At 41.4% G+C, this 16,737-nt stretch overlaps 1 protein-coding gene across 2 annotated transcripts in view; it reads right to left on the bottom strand.

Moving 5' to 3' along the window:
- Positions 1-1,536: 1,536 nt before the first annotated feature.
- Positions 1,537-16,737, bottom strand: part of LOC126194775 (splicing factor U2af 38 kDa subunit) — a 40,326-nt gene continuing 25,125 nt past the window's right edge. For both annotated transcript variants that reach the window (XM_049933066.1, XM_049933068.1), the window contains exon 8: positions 1,537-1,831. In XM_049933066.1, coding sequence (XP_049789023.1) covers positions 1,657-1,831 — 175 coding nt within the window. In that variant the 3' untranslated portion in view covers positions 1,537-1,656. The remainder of the gene's footprint in view (positions 1,832-16,737) is intronic.

Below are 16,737 nucleotides of genomic sequence, written 5' to 3'. Positions count from 1 at the left end.
AAGTAAGGTAAGGGTAAAACAATGTAGTAGACTTACACCAGACAATGTCAAGCGAGACAGCAAAAGTAGTACAGTTTTGCTATTTAAGCAACTAACTGCTGATGCCTGAAGTAAAGAGGGTATAAAATGCGGACTGTCAATACCAAGAAATCTTTTTCTGAAGACAAATCTCTCAACATCTCAAACTTTTGCAAAGAGTACATGCTGACATTTTTTATTGTTTCACTTTAAAAACAGCTGACATTTCATTGCTATACTAGAAAAAACAGTCACTTAAAAAGGCCAAACACTAGAATTTCTAGCTGTAGAGTAGTTCTCAACAGAAATGAAACATGGATGTGACAGTATAAAGAAGACGAGTATAGCTTTTGTTTTGCTATCAAAGAAATATGAAGTTAAATGAGAAACTCGGGAGGAGATACTAACTTGACTAAAAGAACAAGTAAGCCGACAGGACATCATGAATCATCAAGAACAATTAAAATTTAGTAATAAATGGAAATGTGCAGGAAAAATTTTGTTAAAGGAGACCAAGACGACAATGCCAAAACCAGTTTCAGGACTATGTATGTTGTTGTAACTGTACAGCATTAATTCTCATCAAATTAGTCTTGTGATTAAAGATCAGAACATGATGATCATTACAAGCTGATACTGATCATCTGGTAAGTGACTAATGCTCAACCTTCATGCTGCATATGTGGATATTAAGTTCATTAGCTAAGCTGTCTCAGTTCCCGTCACTAATCTGCACAACAGTCACACATTATGTCGCAGTTACCATGTTTGTAACATTTATTTTCTTATAACAAACTATTCTGCATTTATACTTATGAGTACACTACTTTCACTGCATTTACCACTTGCTTCCAACAAACAAAAATTTATATGGGCTTCTGCTTTGTATGGGTGAGATGTTAAATATGTATACCAGAACGCAGGAAGAAGATACTAAAACTGGTTGAATTACACAACATCTGTCCAGTGCCATCTATACACGAAACTACAACATTGGGACAGCAGCCAGTGAAGCAGCTAACAAAATATCATTGTTATTCCTGTAAATAATTAAGACAGCTATACCCAACACAAACAGAATGTCATCTTTCACTTTGAAATTCTGCGGCAAAGTAAAACTTTCAATGTGTGTTCACGCTAATTTTGTTTTTGCTGGTGTTCATTTGCAGATTTTAGGTAATTTTCACAGTATGTGATGCCTTAATACGGATTTTCCACACAACCATTTTTGTCCACCAAATCCAACAATTATTAACTTAAATTTGTGCCAAGCCATGGTAGAAAATCTTTTTGTGACAAAATATTACCATCGTGTGATTTATTGTGGCTGTTTAACAATCCACAATGGAAAATATTTTTAGAAGTTAAAAGCTGATTGTGCTCTAAACATATTAGAATTACATTAGTGTATTTTACTTCAAAATCAACTCTCTTTACTACCTAAAGATCTGTCATCAATTTATAACAAAATTATACATTGTAATCTAAATTACTGTTCATGCCAGGAGCTCAGATGAATCAGGTTCTCACTTATTTTATTAAAACTTACTTAACATACTCAGTGCACTAGATGAACATACACAAAGTCTTAATGAACCTAATATTCACATTGGAAATGCACGACACTTAAGACTACACTTAGTAACGACCAGAACGGCCCTCTCGATCCTTCTCTGACCGACCCCGGTCACCTCCCTTCTTCCTACGGTCCCTGTCACGATCTCTATCACGGCCTCGTGATCTTGACCTTGAACGTCTATATCCAGCAATCCTTTCTCCATCACGGTCACGGCTTCGGCTGTGTGAACGGGATCTGGAAAGTAGGGGAAAAGTTAAATTTAGTAGAGTCTAAAGGTTCATTGAAAATGTAAACCAAAAATATATTATCAACTAGCTCAATGCCCACTGCTTTGCTCATGTTTGTGTGATAATTAAATCAAAAATAATTTTATAAACATACATTAGGCCTACTAAAAATCATGAAATTAATGTGCAATTTCTTTTTCTATGCAATTCTGACAGTCAATTTGTTGTGGTGACTAATAGCTTTCTTTGATTTAGTTCATAAATTGTAAAAACTTCTGAGCTTTTCAAGCCAACTGCTTCTAAGACATGGTCTTGTATGTACTTCTGAACAAAAAGCGATTCTGGCAGCTGGAGTCTGAGGTTTCTGTTGGTCATGCCTTTTGCGTTCCTGTGGTGGTATTTCCACAGAATATTTCTTCTCCTCACACACATTTCTTTTTATCAATTCGAGAAGTGAAATATCAATTTTCATGGATTTAACTTTTTTATATAACAAAATATTTTCTTAAAAATTTTCATCCCATATTTCACACCCCTTTGGGGATTGAATTTCCAAAAACAGAAAAGACCTATTTTTTAAATTTCTGATCAAGAAGTCAAATACCAATTTTCATAGATGTAGCTTTAAAAATACTTTACAAGTTCTTTAATAATGATTTATTTTCAAAAAACTTTCACCCACTATTTTACACCCTTATTTGTTGAATTTTTAAAAAAGGCTGAAACGTGTTTTTTTATTTCTGACTGATTTGGGCTGGGAGACGATGAGTGAGTGAGTCAGTTGACACACTGCCTTTTAGAGATTGTATTGAGAGTAAAGACAGACTAACAAAATTCTAAATATTTAACTCAGCAACACACTTCATTAAGAAATCAGTTTATATTTCAAAAATCAATTTAATAACAATTAACTTCAATATGATGCAACGAAGCTAGCTATGCCCATGGTACATGTACATACTATTAAAATACCTGTGCACCTCCAGTAATACACAGCAATTTTATCACAGCTTGGTATAAATTGACAGAAATAAACCAATGTAATAAACAAGTTTTTGAAATCTTTATTTTTTTACTGTGTACACACTTACCAGATGATTATGGTGGTGTGGACATGAAGAGGACTACTGGTTCTATCCTTAAGAAATTAGTCCATGAATCTATGAACTTTATTGCACACAAAATGCCACTCCTGATGTGTGTATTCCTACCAAATTTTCCAAAATTGAGCTACTACAGAGGGACCCCCTTCTTTACACTATTGGTAATACCATAAATCAGTTTTTGTAAGTTTCGACTAGAAAGTAAGTTAAATCACTGAAAAATGTTTCTCACATGGCTCCATGAAATATCACAAGGCTAACCCAGTATGTTTTCAACTTCTGCAGGCCACGACACACACACACACACACACACACACACACACACACACACACACACACACACACACACACGGATTTTTTATCACCTGTTTTGAAAAAATAACTATATGAAACAAATTGTTTTGTAGATTATAAGTAAATTGCAAGAAGTCATAAACAGGGAACACAGTGGATGACAATGTTAACTGAATATCCTGTCTGGTTATTTAAGAGACCAAGTTCATAAGAATTTCCCCTCTCCCCACCTATACTAGTAGTTGCTGTTGTGGTCTTCAGTCCAAAGACTGGTTTGACGCAGTTCTTCATGCTACTCTAGCCTGCGCAAGCATCATCTCCGAGTAATTATTGCAACCTACACCTCTCTGGCTGTATTCATGTCTTTATCTCCCTCTATGATTTTTAAACCTGACACTTCCCTCCAGTACTAAAATGGTGATCCCTCGATGCCTCAGAATGTGTCCTACTGACCAATCTCTTCTTTTAGTCAAGCTGTAGCACAAAGTTCTCTGCTCCTCAATTCTATGCAGTACCACCTCATTAGTTATGTTATCTACCCATCTAATCTTCAGCATTCTTCCGTAGAATCACATTTCAAAAGCTTCTATTCTATCATTTAAATATCCTTTCAAATGGTCTACAGAAGCTGTCATCCTACCTCTTAGTATTGTACCTCCATTATTTCAAAAGACTATTACAGACACAAACTTAAGTGAAAATGTCAAGTCTGCAAACTGTGAATCTTGCGAAGATAGTTTTGCCCTGGTATAATAAGAGCTCCATTCATGGCAACTCCATTTTGTCATGAAACTACATTCAACACAATGGTCAGGAGCTATTTCCCTTTCCCAATGCTATCATCCACTTCTGGTCATCGGTATTTTACTACAATGTGTAGACATTACAAAGACCATGCCCTGACTGGTCGTCTGGATTATATCCGAGTAGACCAACACATACATAATACCTCTGATCATTTTCATTACACTTACATACATTGCACATAATACTGCCTAACAAAGTATCTTAAGTATAACATTACAAACCGACATAATTCGGTATCAAGATTAGTAGGGCGGCTTTTAGAAACAGCCAAACCTAAAAAATTTCAGTGAAAGGTCCAATCCTAACATGCAACAACTTAAGATGACACATGACTTCTTTCACTTTTAATACTCGTAGTGTATGTTTCATGCTTTATTTATGATTTATGCAATATGTATAACAATAATGTTAACTACTGGATGGAAAAGTAAGCGAAGCGCAACTAATAGCCTGTAGAGGATTGGCACATGGCACACAGAACTGAAATGTTTCATTTTGATGTAAAAGGTGGAGAGAGCCTATACCTGTAAGTGGAGCACATGCTTTATCAAATTATTGGAACAAATTCTGGTTGGTTGGTTTCAAGGTGGGAGAAGGGACCAAACTACGAGGTCATCGGTCCCTTGTTCCTAATAAAACAATGCCACAAGTTTGAGAATAACACGGACGAAAAATTAACACAAAACAGAAAGAAAGGAAAAGCCACATGAACAAAAGGAAGGCAATGAACACTAAAAGGAATAAAAGAGGACAAGGAAACAGACACTAGAAACAAAGAGAGTAAAACATGAAAGCACATTACAGTGGCTGGCCAACCACGAGAATAAAAAGGGAAAGCCAGCCACTCTGCAACACATTAAAACCTCCACTCTAAAAGCGCTAGGGTGGGCGACACAGAGGGCAAAGGACATGCGCTAAAACCTACATAGAAGTATAAAACCCACACTCTCACGGCTAAAACGTAAAACTAAAGTTGCTGTGGAGGCACTGTCTCCCCAACACCAAAGGCAGGGTGCTGGGAAAGTTAAAAGTCTGCCGCAGAGCGGCTAAAAGTGGGCAGTCCAGCAAGAAGTGGACGACTGTCATTTGGGAGCCACAGCGACACTGAGTTGGGTCCTGCGACGGAGTAGGTAATGATGCATTAGCCACGTATGGCCAATGCAGAGCTGGCAGAGGACAACTGATTCCCTGCGAGAGACCTGGATGGAAGACTTCCACACATTCGTAGTCTCCTTAATGACACACAGTTAGTTGTGTGTGCTGTTATGCCATTCCCTCTCCCGAAGCCAGGAAACCCTGCGGTGTAAGATAGAACACAGGTCAGCTTTGGAGATGCCTATCTCCAGAAGCTGTTTCTGCATTGCCTGTCTGGCCGAAGCCTGTCAGCAAGTTTGTTGTCGGGCATTCCAACGTGTCCTGGGGTCCACACAAACACCATGGAATGGTGGGAATGTTCCAGGGCATAGATGGACTTCTGAATGGACACTACCAGAGGGTGGCGAGGGTAGCACTGGTCAATAGCTTGTAGGCTGCTCAATGAGTCAGCACACAGGAGAAATGACTCGCCAGTGCATGAACAGACGTACTCAAGACACGAGATATGGCCACCAGCTCTGCAGTGAAAACACTGCAGCCAACTGGCGAGGAGTGCTGCTCAATATGTCCTCCATGAACATATGCGAAGCCTTCGTGACCATCAGCAATTGAGCTGTCGGTGTAAACCTCTTCAGAGCCCCAGAACACACCAAGAATCAAGAGGAAGTTACAGCGGAGAGCAGTGGGGTTAACGGAGTCCTTAGGGTCATGCAAAAGGTCCAGACGAAGCGGATGCTCGGGGGAACTATGAATGTGTGCTGCGTAACTGGCGAGCAGTTGCGCTCATCTGATCTGCAGTGGAGGGACACCAGCCTCCACCAGTACGCTGGTCACCGGACTTGTCCTAAAAGCTCCTGTCGCTAATGGAACCCCACAGTGGTGCACAGGGTCGAGTAAATGCAATGCTGAAGGCGCTACCGAACCATAAACCACACTCCCATAGTCAATTCAGGATCGGACGAGGGCTCTGTAGAGCTGCAGCAGCAGCGTACAGCAATCTACACCCCCAACTGGGTGTTGCTCGGGCAATGGAGGGCATTGAGGTGCTGCCAGCACTTCTGCTTAAGCTGACAAAGCTGAGGGAGCCAAGTCAATCGAGTGTCAAAAACCAGTCCTAGGAATTGATATGTCTCCACTACAGTGAGTGGATCCAGACATGCATGACACACGAGTTTGCGGCTGAAACCTGAAAGCTGTGGGCTAGAGCCCATCTTATACTGTTACTCGTTCCTGTGAACGGGAACGCGTTATGCAGATCTTGGAGTCACTCGTGTCCATCTAGAAAAGTTTTTACCAAGTTTAACGAAGGCGATGTTGGCCTGATGTATTCGATGATGCCCTTTGGCTACACTGTCAGAAGGATTGTTATAAGCAATACCAAATTAATATCAACCTGATGATGCATAAATATGGCGAAACGCATAGTTGAAAAATAAAACTGAAATTGGAACCAAAACTGTTTTTAACCAATACTATTAAGCACTGGTTTGCTGTATGCCACATATGGATTGGAAGAATTGTTTAATCATCTGGCTGCGGAGGCGATCAGGCACAGGAGCTGTGTCGGGGCAATGTGCAAGGGCACTGAGGAGTTCCCACTCTGTAAATGGGGCGTTATAGGATTCACTGCAACGTGTAGTGAATGTAAGGACATTCCCTTCCAGCTGCCGTTTGAGTGTGTGAAAGGCTGGGGGGTAATTCTCCGACGCAGTGGCTCGAGCAAAGTGCTCGTCAATTGCGTTTGTGTCGGTACATAACTCGCTATTTAGGGTAACACTGGGGACAGCTGTTGGGGCCTGGTACCGAAAAAGACGTCTGATCTTTGCCCAGACTTGGGAATGTGACGTATGGCACCCAATGGTGGAGACGTACCTCTCCCAACACCACTCCTTCCGTTTTCTGATAAGGTAGCAAACACGGGCACGGAGCCATTTAAAGGCTATGAGGTGCTCCAGGGAAGGGTGCCGCTTATGCCGCTGTAGAGCTCGCCGACACTCCTTAATTGCTTCAGCGACTTCCGGCAACCACCAAGGGACTGCCTTATGCCTCGGGCACCCTAAAGAGCGGAGAACATGTTTTCTGCCACAGAAACAATTGTGCTAGTCACCTGCTCAACCATCACATCAGCGGTGACAGCAGACGTGGAAGTTCCCCATTCTGCCTTGTTTAAACCCCATCTGGGCAGGTGTCCGTGTGCCTGATGCTGGGGCAGTGACAGGAAGATGGGGAAGTGGTCACTACAACACAGGTTGTCATGTGCTCTCCAGTGGATAGGTGGGAGAAGTCCTGGGCTGTAAAATGATAAATCCAAGTAACTACCATGAGCCACACTGAAATGTGTGGCGGCCCCAGTATTTAAGAGGCAGAGATCGAATTGCGACAGTAAAATTTCGACATCTCTGCCTCGGTCAGTAAGCATGGTACCACCCCACAAGGGGTTATGTGCATTAAAATCTCGCCGAAGTAGGAAAGGTTTAGGGAGTTGACCAATAAGTGCACCTAATACATTCAGGGGTACTGCACCATCTGGAGGGAGATATACATTGCAGACATTTATTTCCTGTGTCATCATTCTGACAGCCACAGCTTCAAGAGGGGTTTGAAGGGGCACATGTTCACTACAGACCAAGTTTAGGACATAAACGCAAACTCCACCTGACACTCAATTATAGTCACTACGGTTCCTGTAATATCCCTTATAGCCGCAGAGGACAGGGGTCCGCATTGCTAGGAACCAGGTTTCCTGGAGGGCAATGCAGATGGCAGGTGTAAAGCTTAACAGTTGCCATAGCTCAGCCGGATGATGGAAAAAACTGCCGCAATTCCATTAGAGGATGACACTGTGAGACTGGGAAGGCATGGAACATTCAATGAGGCAGTTTACGCCTCAGAGTCACCTGCTGCCACCGATTTATTGCCTAAGCAGTCTATATCCATTGTCTGAGGGTCTGGTGAGATCTAGGTCCTCAGCAGACGCCAAAATCTCCACCCCATCCTCAGTCGCAGAGCTTGTAGGTAGCGGTGGTGTGGGTGCCACCGCAACTTCCTTGGTCTTAGGGGTTTTCTTTTTGGATTTCTCTCACTGCTACTTGGATTTTCCTGGCTGGGAGGACTTCACTGGCTCAGTCTCTGGAACTGAGGATGAGCATGAAGCCCTACGACCAGCTGCTTTTGGGCTTTTCAGCCACTGGCAGGTGTCGTCTTTCCCACTAGAAGAAACCTGGGAAGGGAGCGACGCAAGGGACCCCTTCCTAGCGAGAGAAGCCAAAGAAGACTTACACTCCTCCAGCTGGTTTGGGGAAGGGGGTGTTGCTCCTGAAGTAGGTGGTGCAGGAGCAACAGGGAGGGAAATGCCCCCCTCCATCATGGGGGCAGGTGTAGTCTTCCAGCGCTGAGAAGTGACCTGGGTTGGCAGAGCTGATGGTGCCAAAACTGTTGTAGCGGCAGTGTAAGACGATGTGATACGCACAGGATGCAGGCATTCAAACTTTCTCTTAGCCTTAGTGTAGGTCATTCTGCCCAGGGTCTCTTACTCCATTATTTTCCTTTCTTTCTGGAGAATCCTGCAGTTGGGTGAGCAAGGCGAATTGCTCTCTCCACAGTTGACACAGTTGGGAGGTGGGGCACATGGAGTATCAGAATGTGATGGGTGTCCGCAATCTCAGCATGTGACACTGGAAGTACAGCGGGAAGACATATGGCCAAACTTCAAACATTTAAAGCACCGCATCAGGGGAGGGATAAAGGGCTTTACATCACAACGATAGACCATCACCTTGACCTTCTCGGGCAATGTATCACCCTGAAAGGCCAAGATGAAGGCACCAGTGGCAACCTGATTATCCTTCGGGCCCCAGTGGACACACCGGATGAAATGTACACCTCGCCGCTCTAAATTGGTGCACAGCTCATCGTTGGACTGCAAAAGAAGGTCTCAGTGAAATATGATACCCTGGACCATATTTAAGCCCTGATGGTTACAGAAACATCCCCAGCTTGTCGCAAGCGAGTAACTCCCGCGACTGGGCAGAGGATGCTGTTTTGATCAAGACTGGCCAAAGATATCATTTTGGACAAGCCCTCCACCTCCCCAAACTTGTTCTCTAGATGCTCAACAAAAAACTGAGGCTTCATCGTTATGAAAGATTCCCCATCAGCTCTCTGTCATACAAGGTACTGGGGCGAATAAGATCCGCTGCCATCCTTAGCCTGACATTCCTCCCTTGGTGTGGCCAGGGAGGGGAATGATTTGGGGTTGTACTTCCGTGCGTTGAATTGAGCTCGTGATCGCTTAGAGACTGCTGGTGTTTCACCACCAGCAAGAGATGATGGAATACACTTCATTGTGTGTCATCCGCCCTGACGCCACCCACTCCGACCAGTGGCCCTCTCCAGACCCCACCCAGCCGCAGCAAAGGCCATCTGGCAGTATGGCCATTGCCAGAAGTCCCGATGAACCAGGGGGATGGGCATATACCCCTTGGCATATGTGGGGAGTTAATGGCGCAGGCATCAGCAGAGCGATCCCTGTGGGCTCAGGGGGCTACAACCAACATGGTACATGGCGGCCCCACCACAACGGACTGGCTACCGTGCTGGATATCAGGTGTAAAGAAGTCCATGGTTATTGTCGACACAGAAATCGACACTGCACAGTGCATGGTGGAAAATCCACCCAGGTAGGTGTCCCCGCCCAAGAGATGGAGAATGGGCAGACTGCAATGCAACAACAAGAAAGTGGGGTAAAGATCTCAATGCACAATGGACACGATGCACCTTGTAAGGTGCCCTTCCCCAATTGGCTCGCTCTTCGGGAAAATTTTGAAGAATGGAGGTCAAACCCTTCAGGGGACCATCACAAAGGCTGAAACATGTGAAACTCCTTTTAGTCGCCTCATACGAGATGCAGGAATACCTTGGGCCTATTGTAGCCCCCCGGGCCCACAGGGGGAAACAAGATCTCTTGTTGTCCAAGTAGTCACACAGAACACTTGACTACAAATAAATAACCATGGTTAGCTATGCCCAAGAAATACACAAATACAGGAAGACATTTGGGCAGAGCCGTTAGCACTGCTGAAAATGGTGAGGTATTTTCAACCATTAGGCAAGCACAGATCCGCATTATACTAAATTTAAAAATTGTTTGTGAAGAGCTGAATAGGGTTCCACACCTCCCCTCCCTCTCTTGCTTTCAAACAGTTCTGGATTCAGGATTGACCATAGTCAGTTTACAAATGTTTTTCATCATATTGAAGTTATTCTGTGGTACATGTGTCTTATACAATTACTATGCTTAGACATATCGTCACTTTCTACTTGTCATATATCCAACAATGTCAATAGTTTGAAAGAATTATAGTAAACAAATAAAACCCTGTGCCATGTCATTCTCTAATGGCTGTGTCTTGCATCTGTTCACTGGTCATAATGTGTGCAAAGAGAGAGAGAGAGAGAGAGAGAGAGAGAGAGAGAGAGAGAGAGAGAAGTAGCAGCAGCAGCAGCAGCAGCAGCAACAGCAGCAACAGCAAAAAGCTGACTTGCCAATAATTATAGTGCGAGGACCTGAAGTAGATTTTTAAAAACACTAAAAACCCGTAAAGAATGAACTGCCAATATGAAAATGTATTTCATTGTAGGTACAGGATACAATATACTTTGTGGCATTTATCAAAATGCTGTGTGAATTTTTGCACATTTACCTGTGTACTTACTATTATCATGATCATCCATTTTTCTCACAATTACTTTCTCATCTCAACCTACAGCTTCTTTAAAAAGTTTCTACTTCTACCACAGAAGTTTGTGTGCATGTTTGAAACTGCTGTTATTGTGCAGAAGTCACCATCTCCTCATATTTTTTGTACACAACAGAAGTTACCAAGTTTTGTGGCACTTACTGCCATGATACACCATTCTCATTTATGCTTCTGATCACAGTGATATAATGCTGGATAGAACAGCTTATATTTTACATTTCCACTTTTTTAAAAATATGAAGGGTCATTCCTTGTCAGTTCAACCAGTGGCTTCAGCTCAGTCTCAGATTTGACTGAAATTCAGTACACTAATTCCACCATGTGTGGAATACTCGTGTACAAAGTATTAGTTTCCCCTACCAATTAGTTCCAGAAGTATGACTTGTGAAAGAAGGTGGCGGTGACCTGGAAATTGCAACCCGCATCTGGCAATCTATCTTCAGACCCAACTTCAGGTCTCAATAACTTTGGAACTATTACACACAGTCCAGTGAATTTTTTACAACCCAGTAACATCCGTTTAGAGAACACACTCCATGAATCAAAACAACAACATATTTCTGAGGGAAAATAAAAAATTCCAAAATGTGATTAAAAAATGTAATACGTTAAAAGGTAGCCTACATATTGTAGGTGCCATCTATGCCAAATATAATTAACTAAAAAAGGGTATAAATTTTTTGTGGTAAGCTTAATGTGGCCTAAACGCACACAGAACTCATCATGCCCATATCAGTCAAAAAAACTGAGTTACATGCACACGAAAATACAAAAATTTGAAAAATTACCTGGAAAAACATGGATTTTCGAAGTGTGGTAGCACAAAAGGGACAACTGGTATCCAAGCCAAAATTTCACACACTGCATAAGTAGACAATGATATATATCTCAAAATTTCAGCATGTTATTGCAGGACATTTGTGTACAATGGAAGTTGACAGATGTATTTGGTGATATGGCCATTGTTCCACAACACAATTTCGTAAAAACATACTATAAACTGTTCTGCCTCTTCTTATCCTCTCCCACAACCATTTAATCACTAAGCAATAATATATAGACAGATTAACACAACCAATCATTAATGTTTACTGCACCTTAACTGCTCAAAACCAGTCGATTGTGCTTCGAACAGAAGTTCTCCCACACTTTAGCTACTGTACTCTGTACATTGAGTGGCAAACTGTACTGTCTTCCTGACACTGTGATAGGAACTGGAACCGTCATAAGAATATGTTCAAAAGGAATCCAACACCTGTCTGCCAAACGTGGCCAATGAAATGATCTTGCTGGTCCTGCTGGTGCCGTGAAGTTCACAAATACATCACCTTCTGCTTCGTAGCACTCTGCAACACATCCTCAGTACCATTTGTCATCATAAACAGCAATAACATAGCAACCTAGTTGTATGTTGGTGCTTTTGCTTCTGAATCCTGAGTCAGACATACTGTGAAGACACATGTTGTGCATGAACCTATAGTTATAACTGGACAGTCTGCTCATCTGCACACTGTCAGAGTCCGCTGGAGAGAAGTGATGATGGCCCTTGTGCCTGCAACAGTTTTAACGTGTTCTAGTCTGCTTTTTAGCAACTCTGACTGATTTCACCTCATCTTTCGAAACATAGAATGACTGTATGCCAGAGATATTTTTCTTTACCCAGGTAAATAATTGAAGAGGTGTTAGACTGTGACCTTCTGTAGGGTGCTGCAGACTAGCTCGTGATGCCATGCGCTTAATGGTAGCACCAATACCATCACATACATTTTTACCATGACTTGTTGCGAAAAAATTCCATTCTGCGTGAATCTGAAAATCATGGTAATGTATGCAAAATTTTTGATATTTTTACAGTTTTTGTACTAACTGCCCTATCACTGAAGTATTTCGCAAAATGTATGTGAGGCAGCTTGTTTTTCACATAGGCCATGGCAGTGCGAATATGGGCATGAACTGCAATGGCATCTTCAATTAAACAGTCACTGAAAATGCACAGGTTCATGACAGACACATCACCTGATTCACCTCTATAGTAAATCGCAAATGGCTGGAGAGTTGCTTGACTGTTGTCCCAATGATATCCTTGGATGACATCTTGAACTATAAATACATAATTTTCAGAAAAGTCTAGTATTACTATAATTTCATCTTGTTTCAAATTTTCCTTAATGAACTGGAGATAAGCAGATTGTGCTGTTGCTGTGTGTGGTCAGTTTGTCCGTTTTTTTGACAACACATTTCAACAAAATCTTCCACTGTACTTCGCTTTGTTTCAAGACTTGTGCGATCCATGTGTGTCCATTGTTTATAAGAAACTAGTTCATCGTCATCCATAAGGAGTTCACCATACAGTTTGTTATTCATGTGTTCAAGATTTGCCTTACCAGGGCACTTTTCACACCTGTGTATCATGCACTGGTAGGAACTGATGTCACACACTAACAGCTTCATTGCACCTTTGTAATCCAGACAGAATCCTTTATAGCAGCAAATATCAGCTTAGCATTTTGATGGGTCTCTCATACACAAACATTGTGTGTGCCCCTTGCACTTACAGGCACAACCCATTTTGGCCGAAGATTGAAAAAAGATGATAAACCTACTTTGGTATTTGGATATTTTTCCTTGAATTCTACATATAGTTCTGATATGTTGCATAGCAAGTCTTTTTTGCATCTGTACATGTACATTTCCCATTTTCACTGTTACATGATCTTTCTTTCCAGGCATTATTCAGCTGTAGTCATTATTTTCATAAAACTCCGACACTAGCACCTTTAATTCTGAACTCAATTGCTTACCCTGAACATGCTGAAGTTGTGGAAGCACTCCTTGGGTTGCTTTTATTTTCCTAGCTTGCTTTACCATATATGTAGAAACATTGAATTCCTTTGCAGTGTAGTCAATAGACCAGCTGGAAGGTACAAGGGTAAGAATAGCTACTTTTTTCTGGAGTGTGGATATGGCACATTTTTCTTTAAAATCATACACAATTTTGTCCAAATCAGAGCATTTCTGGCATGATTTCTGTTCCTTTGGAGCAGATAGTTCTTCCTCTTCCACCATTAGTGTGTCAGCTATTTTGTGTTTTAATTCCATTTGAGCTTTTTGTAGTTTTCTTCTACCATAGCTGGGCCTGTCTCTCTTCCCAACTTTGTGTGTCTTCATGGGAGACAAACCAAGAGCAGTAACTGAAGTATTTAATTGCTCATCTGCTATGGTTGTAGGTGGCTGATACTCTTCGGCACTGTCATGTAAATTATCAGAATATTCTTCATTTTTTAGCAGTGTAACACACCTGGAACTTAACTTTTGTCCTGGTTTCATGTTAAGTCCCACGCACTGATTCACTTTCAATACTGATTTTATGTCAATTTCTCCGGGGCTACACTTAACTGTCTTCTTATGAATCTGAAATGAATCAAAACAACTTCTTTGCAGGAAAGAATACTTATCCAGAAGCACTTTCATATTATGATAAACACTAAAGTTCCCTGGAACTTCTTGTGCTCACAGGGTATATCCCGGATCTCCAAAGCAACAAATCTTTGTCCGATTCATCCAGATCATACTGTACAAAGTGAATGCCACATTTTGTTCCATATGTTGTTTTATGACATTCAGATGCTTGTGCTCTACCAATACTGCAACTTGTTTGAACAAAAGCACCACTAGTACACTCTTCTGCCTCCATACTGACTTTCCACAACAGTACTGACCAGTCTGAACTAGAATCTTAAAACATGAGTAACCTGTAACTGTTGCCTGTTTCCATTGTTGTTCCTGCCTAACAATGACTCATTCTGTCCCTGAAATCTACCATTGTTTAAATTTCTGTTGCCTAATGGTTCCCAACAATTGCTGCAGCTTTTTCTGAAACAAGCTGTCTGCATCCTCACTATTACTTGCTAAAGCGTGTTAAAAGAAATGTAACCAAATACATCTGTCAACTTTTATAGTACACAAATGCCTTGCAGTAACAAGTTGAAATTTTGCCACGTATTATATTATGGTCTACTTATGCAGTGTTTGAATTTTGGCTCGGATATCACTTGTCTCTTTTGTGCTACCACACTTAGAAAATCGTGTTTTTCCGGTAATTTTTCAAATTTTTGTATTTTTGTGTACATGTAACTGTTTGTGTGACTGATACGAGCAAGATGAGTTCTGTGTGTGTTTAGGCCACATTAAGTTTACCAGAAAAAAATTTATACCCTTTTGGAGTGAATTATATTTGGCATACAGGGCACTTACAATATGCACCTTTTAACATATTTCATTTTTTTAATCACATTTTGGAATTTTTTATTTTTCCTCAAAAATATGTTGTTGGTGTTTTGATTCATAGAGTGTGCTCTCTAAATGGTTGTTACTGGGTTGTAAAAATTTCACTGGACTGTGTGGAATAGTACCGAAGTTATGAAGACCTGAAGTTGGGTCTGAAGATAGATTGCCAGATGTTGTTGTTGTCTTCAGTCCTGAGACTGGTTTGATGCAGATCTCCATGCTACTCTATCCTGTGCAAGCTTCTTCATCTCCCAGTACTTACTGGAAACTACATCCTTCTGAATCTGCTTAGTGTATTCATCTCTTGGTCTCCCTCTCCAATTTTTACCTTCCACGCTACCCTACAATACTAAATTGGTGATCCCTGGATGCCTCAGAACATGTCCTACCAACCGGTCCCTTCTTGTCAAGTTGTGCCACAAACTCCTCTTCTCCCCAATTCTATTCAATAACTCCTCATTAGTTATGTGATCTACCCATCTAATCTTCAGCATTCTTCTGTAGCAGCACATTTCGAAAGCTTCTATTCTCTTCTTGTCCAAACTATTTATCGTCCATGTTTCACTTCCATACATGGCTACACTCCATACAAATACTTTCAGAAACGAATTCCTGACACTTAAATCTATACTCGATGTTAACAAATTTCTCTTCTTCAGAAACGCTTTCCTTGCCATTGCCAGTCTACATTTTATATACTCTCTACTTCGACCATCATCAGTTATTTTGCTCCCCAAATAGCAAAACTCATTTACTACTTTAAGTGTCTGATTTTCTTACCTAATTCCCTCAGCATCAACCGACCTAATTTGACTACATTCCATTATCCTAGTCTTCCTTTTGTTAATGTTCATCTTATATCCTCCTTTCAGGACACTGTCCATTCCGTTCAACTGCTCTTCCAACCTTTGGTGTCTCTGACAGAATTACAATGTCATCAGCGAACCTCAACGTTTTTATTTCTTCTCCATGGATTTTAATACCTACTCCGAATTTTTCTTTTGTTTCCTTTACTGCTTGCTCAATATACAGATTGAATAACATCGGGGACAGGCTACAACCCTGTCTCACTCCCTTCCCAACCGCTGCTTCCCTTTCATGCCCTCAACTCTTATAACTGTCATCTGATTTCTGTACAAATTGTAAATAGCCTTTTGCTCCCTGTATTTTACCCCTGCCACCTTCAGAATTTGAAAAAGAGTGTTCCCGTCAACATTGTCAAAAGCTTTCTCTTAAGTCAACAAATGCTAGAAATGTAGGTTTGCCTTTCCTTAATCTATTTTCTAAGATAAGTCGTAGGGTCAGTATTGCCTCACGTGTTCCAACATCTCTGCGGAATCCAAACTGATCTTCGCAGAGGTCGGCTTCTACCAGTTTTTCCATGTTAGTATTTTGCAGCTGTGACTTATTAAACTGATAGTTCGGTAATTTCCACATCTGTCAACACCTGCTTTCTTTGGGATTGGAATTATTATGTTCTTCTTGAAGCCTGAGAGTATTTCGCCTGTCTCATCCATCTTGCTAAACAGATGGTAGAGTTTTGTCAGGACTGGCTCTCCCAAGGCTGT

The sequence above is a fragment of the Schistocerca nitens genome, chromosome 7 (assembly GCF_023898315.1).
Source record: "Schistocerca nitens isolate TAMUIC-IGC-003100 chromosome 7, iqSchNite1.1, whole genome shotgun sequence".
NCBI classification, from domain to species: domain Eukaryota; kingdom Metazoa; phylum Arthropoda; class Insecta; order Orthoptera; family Acrididae; genus Schistocerca; species Schistocerca nitens.
Note: the sequence above shows the minus strand (reverse complement) of the source record. Positions and strands in the feature narration are given on the sequence as shown.